The sequence below is a fragment of the Buteo buteo genome, chromosome 12 (genome assembly GCF_964188355.1).
Source record: "Buteo buteo chromosome 12, bButBut1.hap1.1, whole genome shotgun sequence".
NCBI classification, from domain to species: domain Eukaryota; kingdom Metazoa; phylum Chordata; class Aves; order Accipitriformes; family Accipitridae; genus Buteo; species Buteo buteo.
Window position 1 is genome coordinate 5,199,114 of NC_134182.1, and position 13,782 is coordinate 5,212,895.

The following is a 13,782-nucleotide window of genomic DNA, read 5'->3' on the forward strand; positions in this document are numbered from 1 at the left end:
CTTCCCTCACTACCTCTTTTTCCAGTAAAAGCACCTTCAGGTCTTCAAAATTTTTCCTTTCTTGAGAGATGCTCTGCTTTGGATCAAAGATTTTGCTTTTAGTACAGCCTTAACTTCAACTTTCAGAAATCTGCATAGGTATTATAACCATGAGATCATCACAGAACTAACTACTTACCAATTCTGAAGGTAGTGAGTGTATTTCTGTGTACTTTCAGTATCTACTGAAAAAAGTTATTGCTGAGTGGACAGAAGCATTAACTTAATCAACAACACACAGTCTCTCCACTCTCCAAAATAAATGTTTTTTATGTTGCTTACTGAGCTTGAAAACTTGAAAGCTAAGTGCTTCCACTTGGACAGGCTGACTGTCTGAAATAACTGCTTTTAACAGCCTCGGAGCATCATTAAACCTTTAACACATTTTAAAAGCATTTGATCTCCACACCCCTTACTTAAAAAGTTACTTAGAATTGGTAAATCGAACACTGCTAAGTAAAACAATGTCTTATCATTTACTTGTGCTTACTATTAAGTACTTTAATTAAGACTTTTGGAAATAAGTTAGCAAATTAATTAATTTACAACTGCAATAAAAAATCAGTAAGAAACCCATTAAATATCATTAATAAGTCAATACATTACTTAGGAAATGAACTCTATTTTTATTACTAGAAATTACCATCAACTATAAAATGCCACCATACCAATTACTTTACTTGTAGAAGGAACAAATTCTTAAATGACATTATTAAATTAATATATTACTTCTATGCAATTTGTAGGTTTTTTTTGCTTTGGATACTGCACTTATTTAAATAGTAAGTTGTAAGATAGAAAATTAGACAATCAATAGTTTAGGTTTTACACACTGACAAACACAATCTGCTTCACATTTAAGACAGCAATTGAAAGTCAATTGGCTGTAGGATGATGAGCAATGCTACCTGTTAACTGTCCTGATCCAAAACCTATAGAAATCTAAGCAGCCTTTCTATTGACTGTAGGGGCTTTCTGACTGGAATTTAATCCTATGGTTCAGGAAAACTTTCTGTAAAAAAAAAAAAAAGCACTTAGCACACGTCAAGTGCTAAAAAGCCCTTGAAGAATTAAAGCCAGAGGATGGAGTGCATAAGAACAGTGGTGATGAACTACAGCAATGATAAGAGATGCACCAAATACAGTTTTGGCCAATCCTGAGCATTTAAAAAAAAGCCTCAACCAAACCACACACACACACCCCCAACCCAAACCCAAATGAAACCCCTCAATCTGTAAGGGCTTTCCTTTTTTCTATCAAGCCAAGCCAATCAAGACTGATTATATGATGGGAATTGGGAAATGTGAAGATATTTCAAGTGACAAATCACTTTGATTTTCCAATCTGCTGCACTGTTGAATGAAAAAAGGGAAAGGTGAAGCACAATTAAGACATTGCAATGATAGAGTTGTGCTTCCACTCAACAATTTTTAGCTACATGGGATATGAATCTAGAATTTTTAAATTTAGATTTTTTTTAAAAAAAATGAGAATTTTATCAGTATCTGAATTTATTTTTTTTTAATTCCCCATTCAATCCCAAATAGGCTGTTATTTGTTCAGTTCAAATGCAGTAAAAATCCCATCTTTTCCATGATTAAAGAAACTAAAAAAATGGATTTCCCAATGCTTAAAAGCAAATCCCAAGCTCAAACTTCCACTTTCTTCAAGCCCCTGTTGGCATCTAATTTAGATCCAAACGTGCACCCACCTACGGAAATGGTAGCCTAATTTCCTAAGCTTGTCTATGCACCTTAATTTATTTTTAAATTGTGTATATGGCCTTCAAAAGGCTTAGAAAAATTAGGCCGAAGGCTTGTTACTGTTTTTCAGATGTTTCTTTCCCAAATTCACCCATGTTTTAGGTGCTTCAGTGACATTAAAGTATCCAAGTAGCTAAGCTGCCCAAAGGCTTCCAACAGCTGCAGAAGAATTAGATTTAGATTAATCTTTTCTTATTGCTTTCCCTATTTTTTCCAAGCCTAAGGTGCCACTCTCGGCTGCTCATCATCACCTTCCTTCTTGTAAAAGGACACAGTATCACATCTTCAGCTGTGTGCATAGAGCTTAGCAGTTTCAACCAACTGAAAAAAGAACAAGTGGTTTTATTCCCTGGTGGTGTTATTCATACACCGTGCCCTGTAAGCAGAGCAGGGGAGTAGCCAGTTGCTACAAATCTGTAGACAAAATGGAAGATTTGTTCCTTCTTTTGCTCACAATATATCTTAATAGCCTCAGCAGCTGACATTTGTCATCTGCAGAACAGTGCCCAGTATTGGTATGAGCTCACTCAGCCAACATTATCTTTTCACTCAGCTGACTGTTCGTCACCTACAGCTCTCCTTCAAGCACTCCCAAGAGAATTCATGTACCTTCATGGGAGCTGAATATCTCCCATAGTCTGTCATAAAATTTGTTGCAATGGATTCCCAAAGCACTGTGGATCTGAATGACTTCTGTCCAGTTCACTTTTGTCTTGGGGAGCTGAAATACTGCCTTTTCAGCCTTAGAGAGATACCAAGATGCATTCAGTACATCAGCAGCAGAACAGGTGCTTTCTGTCTGAACATGCCTTGCACTTTCAGCACAATGTCAGGCTGTTCCTTGTTGGAGCTTAGAGATCACCTTTATGTACGGACAGTGCAATAAACCCCTTAATACAATTGGCCTTTGCTGAGAGCAATGCAAATAACCAAAACAACGTATATCCTCCAGCAGATTTCCCTGTTCTAGACAGGCTGAAAAGAAGGACATGCAGCTCAACTTAGCAGTACTCCAAATAAATAAAATGGACAAAAGGTAATGTGTTAAGTGCTATAAGTAACAATATTCTTCACTGACATGCCACCTAAAGATTTCAGTATGATTCACAAGCTCCATAAAGCTGGTAGAACTAAAATGCAGCTGCTTCTAGCATGGAGCACTAAATTTACATACTTGAATTGATAACAGAGCTTGTATTTAAAAAAGTAAGCCCCATTAAGGTTGCCCATTATTAAAATTCCATGCACTGCACTGAGCTATTAGGGGTTACTCAGCAATAACTGCTTTGGAACATTGCCAAAAACATATTTTTATTAGAATCAAGTTTTCCACAGTTGTTTAAAAAAACAACCCTGAAATTTGTTACCAGGAACATTAAAAAGATGGTTTGCAAGCTATCTGTCTAGGAACCACTCATCTGTTCTACTTTTTGCTGCAGAAAGTGAAGCTGTCAGGATAGGCATCTGGCAAGCCAGGATGAATACTGCTTTGGTTCTCCCAAAATGAAATTTTCCTAGAAATTCTTTCCAAAGGGAAAAAAAAAACCCAACTTGTTTACTTCAAGAAGTTAAAAACTTTTAAGGCAACAGTAAAAAAATTCTTCCCTGGAAAGAACCCTATTTTTTTTTTTTTTTATTTAAATGATTCATTTGACAAGAAGTTTTCATTCTGTGAAGTTTCTGTAACAGTCTCAAATCATGCTCCTCTCTAAAAAGGCATCAAAAGACTATGAGCTAGAAGCAATAAAATACTCTGTTACCTGTACTGCAGTTCTTCATCGCAAAGGAATCCACAGCCGCTACGCTCTTGTTCCCATTAGCAACATACTCCAGCGAGATCCGAAATGGTTTCTCTAGATGTCCAACTCTCCTTTGAAGCAACACCCATCTGGTCCCATCATACAGCGAGAGGAGAGAACAAAGGAGAAGAGTGGTAAGAAAGGCTACTTTACAAGGACCAAATCCCCCAAAGCAGCAGCTCCATGTATGACTAGTCATACTGTGCCTCCTACTCCAGCCCTCACTCTCCTCACGGTGCCCCATGGTCAGGGCCTTTCCCTCTCATGGATTTTGCAAAAGCAAGCTTCTAAGCACCAAGATTTCCACCCAGCTAAGATGTGGAAAACCCAGCTAAATAGTAGCTTATTGTTCTCTTCTGTCACACTTCTGTGTTCCCAGATTTCTCACAGATGCCTGCCTGCTGTTTGAAAGAAGCCTAACTTTCTTTGCAAAGCAAGCTGTGAAAGCTGTAGTGCACATGCACACCCCCTCTAAATATCAATCCTCCTGCTTCTCACCGGCTAAGTCTCTTAGTCACTCAGGCAATAAGCCAGTCTCCAGGGTTTGCACAATAGCTGTAATTCCCAGCACAGCGTCGCTGGTTGAGGTAACGCTTTGCTTCTAAATGCGGCTAGCTGGAACGTCTACACGTGCATGAAGCACTACAACTAAAACATGCCATTTCTCCTCCTCACACTTCCTCCCCGCCCTGTCTCCCAAATAAACAAACAAAAAGTCCCACCAAGTAAATCAAAGAACTAAGGAACTGGATTAGCAGCCCTGGAGACTAACATCCACGCTCCAAGAGTGTTTCAACTTAGCCTGCTTGTTGCCAAGAGTAAATGAGAGAAAAAAGCCTGTATGAGCTTCATTTTACTCTCTGAGATGCTCGAAGACATAAAGGCCTGGCTGTCTTTAATATCTACCTTCTCCCCTCTGATCAGCTGGGTCTGCTGCTCCACCTGAAACACCTTGCCAGGCAGCACAAGAACTACTCCTAGACCCTCAGCTCTTACACGTCACCCTCTGATTTAACTTTTAAATGTTCGGTGTCCAGCAAGACATGTCTAAAGGTAGGCAGTAAAAATGTAAGTATCTGTCTTTTCCCCAATATACTGGAATTCTGATCTGCAAGGAAAACTTTAAGGAATAAAACATTTGCATGGTAACATGCTCTGGCCCATTTCACCTTTTATCCTTGGGCACAGGCTTCCAGTAAAACCACTTGTTGACAACATTTGCGAAGGGCTGCTTCCCAAGAGCTGTGTATTGCTTCAGCAGCAATACAGAGCCCATCACCTATTTCACCCCAGTTTATTCAGTGCCTGCTCGCTAACCATAAACATGATCAGAGATGAGAGATTCTGTAAAGCCACTCAATCACTACTAATCCACTTTTTCACATTTCTGTTACAGGAAAAAATGCAACAGCAAGGGAAAAAAGACCTCTTTGTAGCATACTGTAACTGGTCAGCTGGAGCCAAACAAGACAACAGGGGTCTAATAAAGCCTATTAGGAAATGTTCTTTACAGCTCCAACTGCAATTTTTAGGAGACGAGAATAAAAACTTATTGTGTTTCCTTAAGTTGCTTTCAAACACCAATATTAAGCATTTTTGAGGAAGACTGTAACTATTTCTAGTTGACATAACGGGTCAGGGAAAAGAGATTTTTCATTGTTCTTACAAAAATGTTTCCTCATCAGGTACCCCTATCGCCCCCCAGTGTATGGGTTTGTGCTTGTACATAGGCTGTGCACAAGAACACATGTTTCTTGGGGAAGGGAACCCACTGGAACCGATGTTCTGAACAAAAGAAACTACACAGTTTATCTGGCATCCATAACAAGAACTTCTTTCGCCAAAGTACACCAAAATTTGGAACTTATCAAGTTAAGACACACTTCTGAAAGGAAATATAACATATGTGTATGACATTGGCACCAACCAACCATCACTTGTGCCTGCTACAAGCATGGATCAATCCCAAATTGCAGACCCTGTACTGCTACCAGCTAGAAGCCTTTTCTTTGCTCCAGAGGCAGACACACTGTTTATCTCATCAGGGACACAATGGTGTCATTATGCTCCACTGAACTGGACAAAAATCCCAGCAGGCAAGGAAGCTGCCAAAAGGTATGTTAAGGACCTAAAGAAAAGTCCTAAGCAAGGGCTGCATAAAGACCCTGCTGACAACTAACGCAGTTCAAATTGCAACTCAGAAGAGGAAACGCTGCTTTTTAATGATTTACTAGGTTTCTTCCTCCCTCCTTTTCCAGCAAGAAGATTGAAACTAGACTAAGTTTCACCTTTTGTTTACAGTTATTTTCATTTCCACGTCTCATTTTCTGACTTCTGTGCTCGAGGTTCCTGCTTGAGAAGGGAATGTTGGCATCCTCATTCCTTTTCCACCCCCACTCCCCAATAGATAAATCTGCTTTTACTGAAATTAAATAAAATAAAAGCATTGAGAGTATTTTAAATGCCTAGCTTCTGTGTGCATAATTTTTTGATGTCATCTCAAGTTAGGTATATTATAGGGATTAGAGGATACGAATTTCCCTACAAATAGAGTAAAAAACCACCCTAGATTTAATTTGGGTTATGAAATACAGAAGCATCTGTATGTCATGAAAATCGTTCTCCTCAGCTTCAGAAGACTGATGGATTTTAATTCCAAGTACGCAGTGGCTCTCAACAATGATTTCCCTTTCTGTACTACTGCTAAGCCTCTGGATAAATGTGCCAGAAGTTTTAGGAATTGCTTTTCTGAGTTACTGGTGCAATAACTTTAGTTTGAAATTCTCAGACCTCTCATAGTTTACCACAGAAACTTTATTAACTCCCAGAGCTGTTGCCAAGCAGGTATTTTATATCACTGCAATGCAAGACTGGAAAAGGCAGACTCACTCAAGTCCAGATTCATTACAAAATATATTAATATTTTGTGGTACAAACTCCTACAATAGGTTGCCTGAGATTCAAAGAAGATTCATGTGAAAAGAAATCCCAAGTATCAGCCTCCTTCTTCAAAGACACGAAAATAAATGAGCTAAAGATGACACTAACTGGTGGATTTATCAGGGACACTAAAAATAGCTACTGGGTCAGTAGAGAGACCTGCAGGCAAATTTGGATGGGACTCGACTCTGCCGTCATTCTATGGCAGAACAGCGACTCTGATCTCTAGACCTTTCCATACAACACCTTGTATTTAACAGACCCATACTCATTTGCAGATCCTGTACTACAGGCTGCCTGGCAGCAGCAAGATTTACTTCAGCATAACTGATATGCATTAGATGTTAATTAGTAGTAGCTTTATTAAATTTCTATTAGTGGCCTATATGTTACAAATCTAATTTTAGAAAGCATTTTAGCAAGGTAACAGAAAAGCTACTTCGGTCATCTTTTGAGACAGGGACATTTCACATGTGGAACCTCTTCGTGCTGAAATCATGCTTAACCAACCTGATTAGCTTTCTATGCTGAGATGATCAGCTTGGTGGATGAGGGAAGCAGAGGATGTTGCTTACCTTTAGTAAGGTTTTCAATGCTGTCTCCCATCCCATCTTCACTGACAAACTGATGGAAGTACAGACTATGTAAGTGGACAGTGAGGTGGACTGAAAACTGACTGAACTGTCAGGCTTAGGGGGTTATCATCAGTGGTACAAAGTCCAGCTGGAGGCCAGTCACTAGTGGTATACCCCTGGGCCAGTAGTGTTTTCTACCTTCATTAATGACCTGGATAATGGGACAGGCTGCACCATCAGCAAGTTTCCAGCCAAACTGGGAGGAGTGGTTGATGCAAAGGATGGTTGGGCTGCCAGAGAGGGGCCTTGACAGGCCAACAGGAACCTCAAGAAGTTCAACAAATGGAAATGCAAAGTGCTGCCTCTGGGGAGGAACAACCCCATGCACCACCACAGGCTTTGCAGAAGATGACTTGTGGGTCCTGGTGGACAAAATGTTCAACATAAGCTAGCAACGTGTCCTCAATGACAAGGAAGGCCAATAGCTTCCTGGGCTGCACTGGGAACAGCAGATCGAAGGGGTGATTCTTCCCCTTTATTCAGCACTGAAGTGACACATCTGGAGTGCTGGATCCAGTGCTAGACTTTCCAGCACAAGGAAGACATGGACTTACTGAAGTGAGTCCAGCAAACAGCCGCAGAGCTGATTAAGGGACTAGAGCATCCAACATACAAAAAGAGGCTAAGAAAAGTGGGATTGTTCAGCTTGGAGAAGAGAAGGTTCAGGAAGGATCTTACAAATGTTTATATGGTATGGGAAGATGGAAAGAAGACAGACTCAGACAGTGGTATCCAACAAAAGGACAACAGGCAAGCACAAGGCACATTTGCTTGGATTGAAAGACAAGAAATTCCATTTAAACACAAGAGAAAACTTGCTTACTCTAAGGGTGATTGAACACTAGAACAAGTTGCCCAGAAATCTTACAGAGTCTTCGTCCTTGGAGATATTCAAAACCTGACTGGATATGGCTCTGGGTAACCTGCTCTAGCTCACCCTACATCAAGCAGGGAAGTTGGACTAGTCAATCTCAGAGGTTCCTTCCAACCTCAAGCATTCTGCAATTCTGTGAAACTTGGGTCCCAACAGCAAATTACAGCAGATAACAGATTGCTCCTGTTATCCTCTGCATAACCTCCAAGCACTCTACTGAGTGATGAATCAGACCAGTAAGCTGACAACTGCAAGGACAAGGGCATCTGTTATGGTGCACATAGCTATCATCTCCGCACAGCCTTCAACAACAAAACCTATTTTTACCACAACATTGGCCATAATAACCACGATGATGTCTCTAGATACTGCCTCAAGCAATAAGAAAGACCATAGTTTAACATCTTAGTTTAATTCTTTATGCTGTAAAGCAACACACAATATTGTATTGTTTAGGCACTGCTCAGTGTCTCGACACAGCGGGCCAGATCCACCCAACAGGACCTTCACTGAAGTTAGACTAAGAAAGAAGTTGGCTCAGTTATCTAGAATCTGCAATATATATAGATTTAGACAGAAACTAATAACACTGTGGTCTTCAGTGACAGAGTAGGTCAAAATCCTAGATCCAAATATTTTCAGAGTTTAGACAAGTTCAGACCAGGACATATTATCTAGAGAGAATTTGTTGCTTAAAGAAAGCCTGGGCAACACCCAGAGTTTCTCTGACGAGGCTGTATTGCTTCTCTCCTAAACAGAAAATGCTGCTGACAGAACCTGAACATAGTACAAGGGCTGAATTTTCAAATGACCTTCTGTATACTCGTTCACACTCCTTAACATGAAGGTATGCTAGAAACCACCTTGGGACTCACAGCCCTGCAAGGGTTAGATGTTAGATCTCAAACAAGACAAAGTACTTCTCTGTAAGCTAACCTTTCTTAAACCTCCCATCCATGACTCAAGTTTGCCAGGTACCAGCTTTTGCTCCCGCACTTCTATTTCACATGTAGTTACCCAGTTTCAGAAGCCATAAACCAGATTTCATGGAAACTTAATTTCTAAGAGATACTTATAATTTAGACACTCTTCAGTTGTTCACGCAGCATGTAGCTTTAGGAGGAACACATTCCTGATTAATTCCAATCAATACACTAATGCTTTAGATGCCATTTTGCATGCTCCTCTGGGTAATGCCAGCAGTGATTAATTGCAAGTACAAGTCAGGATGCTCTCTTAGAGGCTCTCTTAGAGGTGAATTGGGAAAAAAAAAAAAAAAAAAGAAAAAGTGCTAGAACTCTCAAGTAAAATCTCAAGCCAGAACACTTGAATCCTGCATTTGTCTGTCTTCATGGATAAATGATTTTGAATCCAATTAACACACACATACTCACTGGGTGCTCTTTCATCCTGCTAAAGAGGGGGTTCAAAATGCTTGATTCCAGCAAGCTTTGGGACTTCGGTCTTGACATCCCACATATAGCAACCATCTTTGTGACCAATCCCCAGACATCCATCTACATCTGGAAGGTAGAATTAATGTCCGTGTCATCACCTAGCCTGACACCTGTGTTGCCACCTATGTCTTCAGTACAGTGCACTGTCGGTTTGCACCAGCCTCTAGCCGTAAATTAAGTTTCACCCAGAACACTATTCCAGCATGGCTCTGATCAAGCCACTGCTTTCTCACTTTTAGAGGCCAATTTGAAAGCAGAAGTCTTCAACGTACAAGAAGAATATGGAAACAATTAGCAAAAAACCAAAGAACCGACCCTTAAACCCTATTGCCTTATATATATAGTAAATGAAGGCTAAAGGCACTTGAACTGTGGTGTGGGAAATGAAGAGCTGCATGGCCCCTCCTGGGTCACGATTCAGCTTGTGTGCTCCCAGGAGCTATTAATAGGAGGTTGAGGGAAGACAAGAACTTTGAACTATCCCTTCTCCTTAAGAAAAAAGCTCTCTGAATTCAAGCTGTGTTTTGCTCTCTCATCTCCACTCTCCACAGCAAAAAATTGTGGAATTTAACAGACTCCTCATACCTAAGTTGAGTTACAGTGTGATTTTTTTTCTCCAGGTCCAGGCTCTCTCATCCACAATGCTCCTATTGTTACTAACACTTATCATGGTATGCCTGGGAGGAAAATGCAATGTGTCTCACCAAGGACTTAGTTTTACCTCTTTGGTAAAAGGTTCAGTGAACTTTCGGGAATTACAAAATTAAATAGCAATAACAGCAGCTGCATCAGAGTATTTCACATCAAAACCCACCTGCAGCACGATAAAGGTACTGAAAAAATTAGGTGATTTTTGAGAATGAAACCTTGTTAAGGGCAGAATTAAAAATTATCAGTAGGAGTCCAAAAGAGAATTTTCCCCCTTTACTAGATGAATTGGTGAAAGAACATAAATTTCTCTATCCTGCATGCTATTCCATAATTATAGAGGAGTTTATAACAGGTTTTAATCTTGCCTCCATACTGGTCCAGACTTTCTTTTGCTTCAGCAATTAAATGGGCACTGCACAAAGGAAGAACCAGACTAGACCTTTTCAGGCTGCAGCAAACAGAAAATTAAAAAATGTTTTCAGGAAGATGCCAATACAATTCTAAGAGACAGAAGGAGAAAAAAATAAAATGACCCATAGGAGGGTGCATGAACTCTTTTCTCATTAGATCAAACAATACAATACACTGTCTTGTAATTACTTTTAATTATTAATTTTAAATTAATTTCAGTTTACTGATCTTAAAATTACTTAAAAGACATCAGGGCCTGAATTTGATGCATGATGATATAGTCTTGAAAAGGATCTACTTTCTAAAATAGCAATAAATAAAGTTACTGTATACTAATGCAAGAGATTATTTAACATTAAAGGAGATAATTCCTGATGTGCAATGCAGAAAGTGTGCAGCACAAACTCTTCAGCTCACAGATCATTCTACTTAATAAGAGAAAGAAAAAAGGTATACATTTTCCTCTATTGATTTAATGCCAGTTGTCTTTCTACCCTTTTCTATGGCCTTTTGCATAAGCAAGACGTAACTGTTAGTGATAGGTTAAATACAGTTAAGACCTTTATTAGTGTCACTGGATCAGACCTTTAACATCCTGTGACTGGTTCCAAGAATGCTTCCCTGCCCTTCCCTCAAAATGCCTTTAGAAGATGGTTTCACAAAAGTTTTGCCATAAAAAAGATTAAATAATCGTAATGATTTTCTTTCCTTTTACTCTTTTAATGCTTTTAAGATAAAACTAATAACCCCACTCCCTCCCTCCCCCAAGAAAATGCTGCATAATTCTGCTAGGTTTGACCGCTGAGTCAGACACAGTGTGTAATTATCTTGCCTAGAACAGGAAACCAACAAGATTTTGCCTCCAGACTGCAATGATATTGCCTCACCTGTACTGGGAAGGAAGCTAACTCTACCCTCCTTTTAGGACTGCAATGCTGGGGTCTTTTGTACAGCTGCTCTCCTGAGAATTGTACAACCAGGGAGATATCACAACATAGCAGAGATTGCTTTAGGTTTCAGTGAGACACAAGTAGCCATAAAGGATATTTTTATATTATACTTATTCTTGAACAACAATGAAAGTTTGCTATTAAGCCACTAGAGTTTCATTGGTAACAAAATCTCCTATATTTAGAGCATGCTACAAGACCACAACACAACTACTTTACACAGGAAAATTTATTAAAATGGCAGAAATAAAACCTACAGAAAAATATATTTTCCTGTTAACTTCCATAGAGTTAAAAATATTAATTTTTGTATCTCTTTCCTGAGTGTGTCTCAGAAAAATCACTGTTACAAAGATTTTGCTTTACTAACCTGGTTAAAGTAAATTCCCTGCTTTGAAAATTTGAAGACATACATTTGAGTGCTGTAAAGAATTGAATCAGGTAAGTAACTGAAGAACTGTAGCCTCACAATTAAATCTAATTCTTGTGATTACAAATGAGAATCTTTTAATGGCATTTAATACAGACAGAGGCCCTGGAAGACAGAGCACAGGAACTACAGAGGGATTCAAAGACAGACAATGAAATTATGCTGTATGGTAGAGGGCAAATGTCTTTCCAACAGTGTAATCTGGCACCTGTGCACTGGAACCTAACCTACTAAATGACAGGGTTATTATTAGTTCAGTTTTCCTTTTTAAAATGCCTGTGGAAAGATAACCCAAATACTTATAGGATGATTTTTATTACTGACCATTCTGAAATGTAAACTTAATGCTACAGGCAGGCATGCTAAGAAACTCATCTACACAAAAGCTCTGTTGGCCAAGTGGGGCTGAGACATTAGAAAGCATTGTTGTTGTTTTAAATGACAGAACAGATTATTTTAACTAGCCACTTCATCATATCCAATAAATATCTGACTTTTCTGTGGGAGCTCCCCACTGACATGACTTGACTAATCACTCCAGTAAGTGACTACTGCAATTGCAAATACAGTAGAGCTAAATAACTTGCCCAGAGGAGTATGTTCATCTAGCACTGAACTTTCCTTTCCGTTCCCCAATTAAATCATGCATGGTGGAACTTTCTTCCACCTCTTGAGAAGTACACAGTTGGAGGCACTCCTGGGATGCTACAATTAGTAATTGTATCTGAGATGTAGCATCAAAACCGATGCGAAAAGAACAACAGCTCGGCATACTTTTCTGATACACAATGGCTCTTTAGTGTCACCTCCTCTTGTAGTCCTCTCCCTATTTGCGTATGAGCTTGATTACACTTCCTTTAATGAAACTAACACTGCCAAAAAATGAGATTTCACTGTATGAAACCAAATTGCAATAACTGCTGGCAGCATGTAAGCCAAGGCAATCCCAGGAACACTTAACATTCATACAAACCATTACATCTTTAGATGCTAATACAGACCTCACAGACCCTTAGCAAAGAAATCAAACACCTCATTTTTCAGGTGGGTGAAAAGGAGGCACAGGAAGGTTATATGACTCATTTAGTCAATAACTAGATAGCAGAACTAGGATGAGAGATAAAAATTTCTAATTCTTATTCCTATGTCCTAATCCACTGCATCATGCTGCTTCTGATGAGGGTAATTAAATTTCATGCTTCAGGGAGTAACTTAATTGTCTTTGAGGATCAGAAGGAAATTCCATCCTTTCAACCCAATGTACAGCACTGCTTAGGTGTGCCAAAGAGTAGTTTTCATTTTTATCTAAATATTGAAAGTAAAAAATAATCTAATCTTAATTACAGTCAAGTACAGTCAAGGCTTCAGAAAGACAGGATGTCTTTTCAAAGAGAAGCGTAGTGGCAACATATTCTGAAATAACTGAGTTCTCAATAGCTGTGTCTGGGAGACCAATTAAACTGTGATTTTTACCTCAGCACTCAGCAATGGCTTTTTCATGACACAGCTAAAGGGAAGTATGAATATTGTGTCTGCTCAGCATCTATATGGTGGAATAAAAGCCATGAAAGATTTCAGGTTCAAAGGCTGAAAGAGTGGATGAGAGGGAAGATTTTACTTAAGAGAACAGCTGTGCTTAACTCTGTATCCTTTAGGGATATGTCGCAATTATCTACCAGCTTTAATAGCCTAGACTTCAAAATAAGGTATCAATATATCCAAAGAAAGATTAAGGACTAGATGAAGGACTGTTTGGATCGTAAGGTTCAGAAGGATTTACAGAATGTCTACTCCAGGCATTCCCACCCACTACAAGACAGTCCCTAGCCTCC

At 39.3% G+C, this 13,782-nt stretch overlaps 1 protein-coding gene across 1 annotated transcript in view; it reads right to left on the minus strand.

Moving 5' to 3' along the window:
- ALK (ALK receptor tyrosine kinase) overlaps positions 1-13,782 on the minus strand; it is a 233,086-nt gene that overhangs the window by 102,446 nt on the left and 116,858 nt on the right. Inside the window, exon 4 of the mRNA XM_075042474.1 lies at positions 3,564-3,691. Coding sequence (XP_074898575.1) covers positions 3,564-3,691 — 128 coding nt within the window. The remainder of the gene's footprint in view (positions 1-3,563; positions 3,692-13,782) is intronic.